Genomic DNA, 11766 nt, shown 5'->3' on the forward strand with positions numbered 1-11766 from the left:
ATGTATATAATTCCACATGTGTTAATTCATAGTTTTGATGCCTTCAGTGTGAATCTACAATTTTCATAGTCATGAAAATAAAGAAAACTCTTTGAATGAGAAGGTGTGTCCAAACTTTTGGTCTGTACTGTATATATATATATATATATATATATATATATATATATATATATATATATATATATAAACTTTTGGTCTGTACTGTATATTTTAACAAGCATATATTTCATGTGGTTAAAGGGTAGCAATAAATGAATGTTTGTTTGTTTAAATAAGAAGTGATGTGGGTTGAGAAATCTTTACACTACAGTTCAAAATGCATAGAAACTTATTGAACAGGTACAAAAGATTGATAGTGTTAATACAGTATTAAGCAACCTTCAATTGATTGTTTTTCATGGGTATAATTCGTATAATATATTCGTATAAATCATGTTTCATAAGGATATTTCATTATTGCAGGGTATTTGTTGTAATTAGGATTTAGATTGACTCAGGAATAAAGATTATGCCTCATCATTGTTCAGGGAGATTTAAGAACAAGCCATGCAGCTGTATTATGGATCAGTTTGCAGTGTGGTGGCTTACCAAGAGTGAGTTGTTCTCAAATTCATAAATAAACAATAGTCTAAACAAGCAACAAATGGTGAATCTGGGCTGAATTCAGTAGTGCAGAATAAAGCATTTGTAGTCTGCATTTGTATATGGTATTTATCACGCCTTATATGTCATGTGCAGTACATATGACGAAGATAACAAGAATGCACATGCTTGAGTAATATCTCTCCCTTGAGGAGCATCATTCAGCTGAAAGTGATGTGAGGTGTCCATGAGGCATTTTTCATTAGAAAAAAAAACCTTAAGATAGAGAACTGATTCTACATTAGTGGGTCTGTGAGTTTAAGGGGATATTCGAGGTTTGGCTTCTCATACATTAAGGATTTGTCTTTCTGATTAACTGAAAATGTATGCCTTTAGTTTAAACACACATTTTCTTTTCAATTGAAATCTGATTTATTGTTGCTCTTTGCACATGGTATATGTTGCCTGACTGCAAAATTAATAATTTATTTTTGTACTTTTTTCATGCTGTTTAAGTGTGAAGTTGATTTTGGGGTGTAGTTCATATAGGGCATAAGATCAGAGGTCAACAGTGCAAAATAAATTATTTTTCCACAGAGAAATACTGAGAAACAAAATAGAAGAAAGATGTCAGTTTTTTCCCCATAAATATTCCAGTCTATACACTCTGAAGTAAATTCTGTCCTGCTTGGAAAATATAAGTGTAGTTGGTGATCTGTACAAAAAAAGGGGGTGGAATACATATACATATACATACACATATATAGATGTAATTTTTTGTGCACCTTTTTTATAATTTGCATCTTCTGATAAGAAGGAAAGTTCATTAAAGCCCAACAAAATCATCTCTATAGTTTTCATTTAGTTCTAAAGATGGGAACATGTTTACACTCAACAGTAGTCAGCCATTGATTCATGTAAACTAACAACTGATTAATGTACTGAAAGTGTAGAAGTTATAATTTTTTAATAGCATTGTCAATCACAGCATAAAGTAAGCATTTAGATCATTTAATGATACAGAAAAAGTTATGCAGTCTTTCTTTTTTTGCTACACCATTGTTTTTATTTGCTTGTGGAAAGTACAGACACATATTCAATAAGCACTAATCTGCACAAGTACTTTGGTTCCAGCAGTGGAAAGTAACGAAGTAAATGTAATTCGTTACTGTACTTTAGTAGTTTTTTCGCATGTCTGTATCAGTGGCGGATTGGGGCAGAGGCGACATGGGCGGCCGGTGGGGGGCGACACGGGGCGTCGACACGTTTATTTTACGCGGTCGCACCAATTATTAAATCATGTCACGGTGAATGAACCTAGTCAGGACTCGGAGTGCGCGTCCACCGCCCGGAGAAGTTCCTTATACCCTCACAAAGGAGAGGCGGGGGGTTGGGTGACGTCACCTCAGTCTTCAGGGTTTCCAGTGGAAGAACTGACAAGACCTGGAGTGACGTCACGTCAGTAAGGTGAAGTGAATCCAAATGAAAATTATGGATGACAAAAAAGGTCTAAACACCCAGAGCTAAATTTAGAAAAAAGAAAAAAAATAGGGAGAAACGTGCAAAAGATTAAGGTTGTGTATGCAGCTCTATCTCTCATCTAGTTATTAGGATAGGTGAAATGCATTTAATGAAATAGATTAATAACTGTATAGCACTTAGCTTATGCTGTGATGTCTGCTATGCTTTTACACATGGAGCAACAATATTTCTTTAGCTGCATAACAATATAATTTAAAGTATGGTGTTTATCAGAATGTGTGTAGCAACAAAACAATTACAGCATAACCAGTCTAGTTGGATTGTGGTTAAACAGCACTTATTGATTTGGTTACCTTTAATTAAGGTGATGTCAGAAAGGTTTTCTGTGATTGTACTGCTGCTTCAGTGCAGCTTAAAGACTAATTTGAAAGACATAGTATATTATAAGCATTTATCCAAGTAGTTGTATCGTTCTTGGTTCTATGATCAATTGTGCACAATGACGTGTATATAATTGTGCAATAAATACATTTAGGGTGATATTTCTACATGAAAGTGAGCTCTCAGAAATGTATCTAAATTTGTGGACTGCTCTGGGAATATGTTCTTACTTATCCAGTGACGCTAGCTGAAGCAGAGAGGAGCTTTGTAATTCTGAAACTAATCAATGAGGAGATGTTGGGTCATGGCATGGTTTACTCAGGGCGTCATTCAAGCTAAAACCACCATTGCTGGTTGGTGGTATCTACTTAGCACGAACATACAGTTCAGCATCAGCTCAACATCAAGCAGAACCTTTTGAGAGGAATAAATGATGGAAGAAACTCCTGATTGATTTTATGCAAAAAGAATAATTTTGATGATTCATAATAATTTTATATTAATTAATAATTAATATTGATATAATTATATGAATAGATTAGTGTGCTAAACTAAGTTAATTGAGCAAGAGTCTTTTGATAAAAATGATAATAGCATATTATAGCCACAAAAATCATAATACTCGGATAATTAAGTACATTTGAAGGCAAATATTATTGTACTTTTACTCAAGTAAAAGCTTTAAGGGAGAACTTTTACTTTTAATGAGTAATATTTTACCTTGTGCATCTCTACTTTTACTCAAGTACATGCTTCATCCACCACTGTTGGTTTCTACTTGTGTGCTTTCTTTGTTTCTAAGTCTTGCAACAAAAAGGCATAGCATTTTCCACCCAGGCAGGAAGTGCTACAGGGCAAGTGTTCCCATGCATCAGTCCCCACAGCTAATACAATAGCATTTTAACCAGAGTGAATGCAGGCTTTTGTCCCAGAGGATCTCCTGAATCTAGCTCGAGATCAAACGAACCTTTCCTGTGGTATTTTATTACACCAGGTGTTGAAAAAGAAAAAAAAAACGCAGTTAAATTAAAGTTAGATTTAATAATTCCAACGGAATGAGTTGGTTTCCTGTCTTGGACCATGGTGTCATAAATATTTTTGTGGAGAATGGAGAATCCCACCCAGCTATGTAATTGGGTGCAAAATTACTAATATTATTCATGTGTATTCTGGTACCTAGATAAAAATTATTTTCCTTGCACAAGTAGTAAATAGTTACTACTGAATAGTTGCCCATAATAATAGCTGTTAGTCAAATAGTATCATATTTAGTACAATATTTCAACAGCCTACCAAATTTTACTCATGTCAAATCTGTAGACTTGTTTCCCTGTGTGGCTATACAATGGAGCCCTTTCCATAGTGTGGCTAACACTAGCTCATTGATCAAACTTCTTTTTGTTCGTCTAAGCAAAAAATCGTAAATTACCGGTAAATGAATGCCCTCAGTGCAGAGCAGGTCACCTGTGGCCACATTGTTCCATTTAGTGCTGTTTAGAAACCAGTGATGTATGCAGGTATAAAAGCACATGGGAAGCAAGAGTTCTGATGATTAGCTGTTGGTGGATCCTGCAGTTCAAGATGAGACAGTGAGTAAAAACCACTTTTTTTCCCATCAGCTTTGTATGTGTTTAATATGGTGTATACTGTATATGTATTTATAAACATGCACATTTGATTGACTGGTAGGCATGCCTTTAAAGCATTGAATGCAGTTATTTCCGGTCAGTTAAATCACTGTTCTATATTAACAGTGCATACAGAATGAGGCAGATATTATTAGCATTTCTGAATGGCCTTATTTAACTGATGATACTTGCATACTGTTGACATTTGTGTCATGTGATGGAAAATAGTGCAATAAATAAATATTGTGTCATTGTTGAATATTGCAAATTGGATGAAGCACAAGAAGAATTTGTTGCACTAGGGACGATAATAATTAACGTGTGAAATATGTAACAAAAATGGACACAAGGAGTTAACACCAACAGCTTCATTAATAGAACAGATGCACCACAGTCATGCCTAATTCACAAGCAAACAATCTCTCTCTCTCTCTGTGTTCATATTTCTTAAAATTCAAATTAACAATCTTATTTCACACAGGCAGAATTCTAGATCAGTATAAGAAATAACTAACAAAAACAAACTATGGATCAAACTATTTTAATCCATTCATTCATAGTTTTTCACTGCAAAATCTTGACAGTGCTGGGAAATGACCATTGTGTGTCATTGTGTTGTGTGTCTTTGTGTGTTTATGTTACACTACTGTTTATAGCATCTTAGTGGAATCGTGGTTATTTTAAATTCGTGCTTTAATCGCTTATTTTTTAAATATCTACGTCTATACAATTTCTGATTTTCTCTGGTTTAGATCTGGCTCTTGTGTCAGGTCTGTTCTGTCGATGCTGGTGTTTATAACAGTCGTGTATTCAGCAGCTATGAGAGGTAAGTAGTCAGTCTTCAGTAGTGTTTGGTTCAATACATTTCATCTATCTGTCTGTCTGTCTGTCTGTCTGTCTGTCTGTCTGTCTGTCTGTCTGTCTGTCTGTCTATCTATCTATCTATCTATCTATCTATCTATCTATCTATCTATCTATCTATCTATCTATCTATCTATCTATCTATCTATCGACAACACCTCAATACTGTTTTCATCCTTTTGGCTGTTGTTACTGTTGTACTCATGCCAGTGGGTTGTTTTGGTTTTTGTCTAGGCCAGAATGAAGACTTTGTAAACTTTTTAAATGGTAGGTCTCTCCTTCCTTCTCTCTGTTTTTAAAAACAATTATTGTCTGTATCTAGACATGCGTGTTATACACAAAGAAAGATATTGATTAAAAAAAATTATAATAATCAGTGTGATAGATAGATGGATGGATGGATGGATGGATAAAGTATTCTTATCTTTTTCCAGAAGCCTTTAATAGGGCCAGCCCTGGGCCAGCAGTTGTACCTGGTATGTAACTCTAATGCTCAAGTTCCCCAAATTAAAACCGAGTGTAAAAGTTATATATAATAGGACACCACAATGGCCCTCATACAATTTTCCTGCTAGATTGTTTCAACTGTGGTGACAAACTCAATAAAGTTAAATTTATTGGACAGGCTTGTCCACCTAAATGACAAAAATATTTACAGTTATCATAACCAACCACATTATAGACCAGTACACGTCTATCTATTTATACAGTTATATTACACTTTTTCACACATTTAGTAGCTTAACAACTTTGAACTAGATTGTCATAAGTCTACACAAATTAATCATAAAAAACATTGAAGCGGGGATAGAGTTTGTATGTAAATGTATGCAAAATGTAAAAGTTCCATAAAGAAATATCAGAAATGTATTTAGTTATTTTACATTTTTCAATTTAATTACAGTCCACAAAATGATTTCAAGCCAGAACATGGATTGTTACTTTATTTGGTCAGCTGGATTGCAACCTTTATTGGGGCAGTCCAGACCTACAAGCTGTATGTTTGACACCTCTGGTTTAGACACATGTTTGTTCTGAAGGTCTTTGACATATAGTGAATATCTAAAATGTTTACAGATCAGATATTTTGCAATGTTTGACATTGAGTTGTTCTGCTTCTGTTGTTTAGTCTCAGATCCATCAAATCCTGCTGGTGTTCCAGACTCAGTAGCAGGTGAGTGTCAGGGCAGTGGAGTGGGTTGAAGCGGTGCAAAGGAATAAAATATACAAGCCAAAATCAGAGTTGTTATATTTGATTAGATCTGATGTTTGAATGAGCTCTGTAATTGCTGAATTTTCATCTTTTTAATGCCCTCCTTTTCTCCGTTTCTACAGTGTGCTCAACTTCCACTCCAGGGCATAATACTGCTGGTGGGTTTGTATTGTGTTCAGTCTAAATATTGTTTTGTTTTTTAAACTCACATTTCTACTAATGTAGCATCCATTGCACTTTCTCATTAAAATTATTCATTGTGATTCCAGAGCTTGACTCAGTGGAGCATGCAGGTCTGTTATAGAAGATTGAAGTCAATTAATATTAATTAAAGTATTAAAAAAAAAAAAAATTAATCCTTTCATCCTTTCTCCATGTCTCTGTCCTCTCAAACACAGCTGACGAAAAATCGAAAGAGAACAGCAACTCTGCTGATCGCACAGGTGAATACCATGTGCTACACTGGGTATTTCTTAAATTATGAATTTGATCTGAGCTATTCAGTTGATAGTGTCCTTAAATTCACCATTACCCATAAGCTGAAATTACACTCATGACAATTATTAAAGAATTGATTTGTTATGTATTACATGCACATTCATTACAGAGGACTATGACCACCGAAGCTCAAATAAAAAAAACAAAGTAACTGGTATGCTATTTTTTTTCTATTAAAATCTAAAAAAATAGATATTTCTGCTATATATATATATATATATATATATATATATATATATATATATATATATATATATATATATATATATAGTTCATATTTCATAAATGTTTAACATGAAAAACTGTTTCTGTTATTTTACAGAAACCTTGGGATTAGACAACGATTCTACTGGTAAAGCATGCTGCTGACATATATTTATTAATTGTGAAAAAATTAAGAAATAACTGTGACACATTTTGTAATTTAAAATACATTTGTGACTCTTGCTGCAGAGAGTAAAAGCACAGAAAGAACACACATGGACAAATATGTTGAGACAGAGATTAAGAAGCAACCTGTAAAAACACAAGGTATGATGTATTCTGCTTATGGCACTGCATTTAAAACAGGCAGGATTATGTAAATAGATGCATGGGTTCATGGGTTTGCCTTGTACATTTTCTCAGTTTAAATATTTAATATGTTTTCTATGTTCTATTGTAAAGAATTCTTTTTCCAGATTTATTGGCATTGGGGTTGTATAACTTCAATCTTTTTTTTTTTTTTCTTTTTTCAATTTTAAGGTCTAAGTGCAGAGAACAGGAGCAGCCAGGAGTTGTATGAACCTTGGGATTCTGTGAAAGACCAAGAGAGGAAAAGGAGGATGGACACTGAGAGAGGAGGGGAGGAACACAGAGAGACTCCAACCACTCAGACTGATGCCATTGATCAAATGAACAGTTACTTAGCTGACCAAACCCAGGTTAAAGAGAGGAAAATAAAGGACAAGATCAAGCAGATGAGAGAAAACAGTGACTCTCCCCCACTGAGTGATAGTCAGAATATCATTGATCAGAGTCAGGAGTGTATGGAGGTGTCCAGTTGGGTGATGAGATATCCATATGGGGAAAACACAAGTGTAGGTGGTGAAGGTATAGATCCACAGAGTGAAGAGGGAATCACAAATGATGAGCACCAGCCAAGAAAACTGTGTTCTGCTACAAAGAGATTGAGCAAACAAAGACCTCAGAGAGAGCAGCTGGACACAGATAGTGAAGAAAGAGTGAATAGTGAGCTTCTAGACAGAGATAGAGATAACAGCAGCGAGAGAATGCTTGTTCAAGCCATGTGAGGATTTTCATTGTATAACCATCTTTATTTTTCATAATTATGTTCCAATGTGTGAATTGTTACTGTACAAACTTTTGTTCCTATGACTGTGTCTTATTCTTTCATCTCCCCTGGACAACTCTCTCTGCAGATATAATGAGGATTGTGTCTGAATACTTAGCCAGACCCCCTGCTAACTTATTAGTCACACAACCTGCATAGTGGCTGCCACTTTTTCATCATCAGATGTTGCCTTTTGGGTCATCCAACAGCAAAGCGGCATCATGCAGGCCTTCCAGGTACAGCTGGCTCCTACTTGTCAGCTTGGGACCATAAACTACTTTGCTCATCTCGTCTACTGCAGGCTTCATCTGCTCTAATGGACCTCAGAGAGTCTTTCAGCATATCGTAATCATGACAGAGATGTCAGCGTGTTAGAGAAGATTTACAACCGATTCTCACTCATAGAGATTGTGAAATGTGCTTTGTGCTCGCAGCTGGGCTGCATGGTTATCATTCCTATCACACTGATACTATGGGGGGAAAAAAAGAAACTCACCTAAACAGGCTGGACTGCATGACATAATCAAAATAACCCACTGGAGATTAAAAAAAAAAAATGAAACATTCAACTCACTATGAAAAGTACAAAAATAAATGAAGAAATATATACACTCAAACATGTTTCTCTGCAATTTAATGATCCAATTCAGGATTTGTTTGCTGCCTTGATACTGATGTTTTCTATATTTAAGAGAAAGCCTGTGAGGGAAAGGTATGATCTTACATCAGATCCACCAATACAACTGTTATCAAGCCTGTAAAGCTTTGTTAGTACTGCAAATACCCTGAATATCCGAGTAAAGATGAACCCTTTTTTTTAAAAAACGTGATTCTTGTTGACCAGGGGACAAAGGTCATTCCTTCTGTATAGTTGCTTCTGAAGAAACTTTAGATATTCTCAAAAAATGCTTTTGTTTACTTGTTGACATTGCCTAAGCATTTTGCAGAGATCATGTTTTGTTAATGAGGAATCAGTTCAACAAGTGCAAAAAGATTAGTCTTCCAAAAGAGGTTTGATTTGCTAGCATGGAGTAAATGACATTCTTTCATATATTTTTGGTTAGATGCCATAGTGAAATTGGTATAAGCCTAACAAATACCCTCTGTAAAAGGTAAACATGCCAGCTGTTTAGATTATTAAAGATTATCAGTTTAGCATAATTACAAATGAGAAATAGAGCTAAAAGGTCCACAAATCAGTTTCTAATGTAAATATAGTATATAGTAATGAAATAAGATTGGCTTACAAACATTAGAATTCATTCTAATTTATATATTAGAATATTAATATAAACAGTTAATAACTGGCATATAAATAGCTTATTAGTCTGCATGCATTAAATGTACAAATTCAACAATGTCATCTGCAAATTAATTCAATAAATAAAGCAACAGCTTTAAGACAGTCATTGACCTCATTTATATGTGAAGAAAAGTATGTGCAAATAAGATACCAATTCCAATTCAGGAAAACTGATATTAGATATTGTATTAAACTTATATTAATATTAGAGTTTGTTAACATTTCCCTTAATGTTTGAGGCTCCAATTCTCATCCTTAAGTCTAAATTAAGTAAAATTTTAAGTTTATCATTATAAAAAAAAAAAACCCCTCTAATAACTCCAATAACCAACACCTGAAGATTTATGTCACATTACAATAGAATTGACCTCGTAACCACCTTGTGGGTCTTATTGTGTATCCTAATCTATTATTTGTATTTTTACTTTGTTTTATTTGCTATCTCTATCCTGAGACTGTTTCTTTTTAAGTGGTAGAGCGCAGCAAACGTGGTTTACTATTTTTACTATACTTTACTATACTTACTGTATTTACTTAATAGAATATTGTTCTGAAATTCTGGATGGATACTTAATTTTTTATAACACAAGAGGCAAAATATGTCCACACAAACAAAGGAGATGGGTAGGAAGTGCTGGTAAGTGATAAGTTTTAATCATTTGATACCCCTGGTCATCATTTAATCAACTGGTGTGGTAACGGAAGGTGTAACACTGTGGTTAGTGTTGGACTTCTGATTGGAAAGTTGTGAGTTTAAATCCCAGCACCACACAGCTGCAACTGCTGGGCCCTAGGGCAAGGCCCTTAATCCTCAACTACTCAAGTGGTATAAATAGGATAGTCGCTCTGGATAAGGGCATCTGCCAAATGCCGTAAATGTGTGGCTGTTTTTTCGTACTGTACAAAAATCAAGACAAATGTCTGGACAATGATTGCAGTGATTCTTAAAACTTTTTATTTTATTTAGGAAACTATGTTTAAATGTGATGTCAAGACCATTATGATGAAGATATATCAATCTGTGTGATATAAAATGTTTAAAAAGCACACATTTAAAACATTTAATGCTCTACAGGCAGAATTGATCCTTGAGAAAATTTCTTACATAAATGGATATAGCATTGGAGCCTCAGAGTTAGCTGTTTAACAATGTGTATGAAAAGATTGCCTTTATGCTTCACTGAAACATGACCAGCATCAGGCACACTTCATTTTCCCTTATAGCTTAAGGATATTTGGAGCAATTTATAGTCTACTAGATCTCAAGGAACTCCCATTTCATTTGTGTGATACTAGACAATGTACTTATTCTCTCTTCTTCTTTCTCACATAATATTTTTTCATACAGTTACTTAACCAAGACTAACCCCCAAAATCTAAATGGAGAAAGTGACCTACTATAAATACATTGAAATTATACGAGTTGTAGTCATTGTTAAATATAATCAAACTGTACAATTCCACTTAAGCCTTGTCAAAGTCTTCACTAGGACTGCACCTTCTTATACCTCAGTCCTGCATTCTCATGTTATTGATTTATCCACTAAAAATCTTGGATCTCTGATCTTCAATATTTTAGTCTTGCCTTGGCATTATTATGTGAATTGGATAATTTAGAATATGGAAGCCCTGTTGATGCATAAAACAATCCAGCCAATGCACCAAACCAGCCCACTTTTCTTTGTGTGTCTGATAATAGAGTTTTTCCCAGCTCTTTGTACCGAGAATGTTCAACCACGTGTGACAACTCTGTTGAGTCATTGTCTAAGAAGATTTCAGAACCCGATAGCTTTTCCATGTGTGGGGTTGAATCTAATGGAGAGAATGAGGGGTGATGTGGCTTTGGCTTCTGTTGAAGACCAGCTTCCTCAACATGAACAGGCCTCCACCCACTCCTTATAAGAGGTTCATTCAGGAGCAAAGGTTGTTTGTGCATGTGTGCGCTCTCATTGATGGAGGCCTGCGTCAATGTGCCATCTCATACGTCAATTTCACTCCTAAAAACAGGAGCTGGTGAGTGTGTGGACATGCTTATGATTAATTTTTCTGAATGTAATGAATCACAGGCCAAGCTTGTAAGTTTAACTACTGAGCAACTTCATCTTGGCATTTAAAAGGTGTCTGCATTTAGATGAGGCCCAGTAATGGAGTGATCTGAGATTTGAGTCACTGTGCAGGCCTCCTCCTTGACAGCGAGCAGACAGCCATAATGTGTTGAGACCTAAAGCCAGAATCTTGCTGTTCCACTTTTTCTCACCTTTTTCCCCTCTGTGCTAAGTGCAGACGATATTTTTCAAACATAGCTTGATGATTTTGTTGCTCATTCCAACACGTTTCTTTTCTGCCAGCAATTTCTGTACCATGATGCAATGGCAGCTACATTTTGTCACTCATGGCTAAGGATGAAAACATTTCCTAATAACTATAAGTCACTGCTTAGGACTGTGTGATTTTATGAGCCCTCAGGTTTATAGTTTGCCTTGTT

At 35.0% G+C, this 11766-nt stretch overlaps 1 protein-coding gene across 3 annotated transcripts; it reads left to right on the plus strand.

Moving 5' to 3' along the window:
* Nucleotides 1-1663: 1663 nt before the first annotated feature.
* On the plus strand, nt 1664-8638 carry zgc:194210 (uncharacterized protein LOC794982 homolog). 3 transcript variants are annotated; one of them, XM_046846346.1, is made up of 13 exons: nt 1664-2049; nt 4826-4899; nt 5169-5201; nt 5369-5410; nt 6064-6108; nt 6270-6305; nt 6417-6440; nt 6546-6590; nt 6755-6799; nt 6968-6997; nt 7099-7176; nt 7390-7933; nt 8067-8638. In XM_046846346.1, the coding sequence occupies exons 2-13, from the start codon at nt 4857-4859 to the stop codon at nt 8086-8088; spliced, it is 987 nt and encodes a 328-aa protein (XP_046702302.1). In that variant the 5' UTR covers nt 1664-2049; nt 4826-4856; the 3' UTR covers nt 8089-8638. The 3 variants fall into 3 exon arrangements, with proteins under 3 accessions (XP_046702302.1, XP_046702299.1, XP_046702300.1); XM_046846343.1 differs by lacking the exon at nt 1664-2049 and adding an exon at nt 2556-4034; XM_046846344.1 differs by lacking the exon at nt 1664-2049 and adding an exon at nt 2556-4034 and having other exon boundaries at nt 5372-5410.
* Nucleotides 8639-11766: the final 3128 nt, after the last annotated feature.

The sequence above is a fragment of the Silurus meridionalis genome, chromosome 4 (assembly GCF_014805685.1).
Source record: "Silurus meridionalis isolate SWU-2019-XX chromosome 4, ASM1480568v1, whole genome shotgun sequence".
In the NCBI taxonomy this organism is placed as follows: Eukaryota; Metazoa; Chordata; class Actinopteri; order Siluriformes; family Siluridae; genus Silurus; species Silurus meridionalis.

Excerpts from the sequence above, each read along its gene's own strand:
- zgc:194210 (XM_046846343.1), top strand. The coding sequence starts at position 3,994 with ATGATTAGCTGTTGGTGGATCCTGCAGTTCAAGATGAGACA. Across the intron at positions 5,202-5,368 it reads CTTTGTAAACTTTTTAAATG|AAGCCTTTAATAGGGCCAGC; the intron begins GTAGGTCTCTCC and ends ATCTTTTTCCAG. Across the intron at positions 5,411-6,063 it reads TGGGCCAGCAGTTGTACCTG|TCTCAGATCCATCAAATCCT; the intron begins GTATGTAACTCT and ends TCTGTTGTTTAG.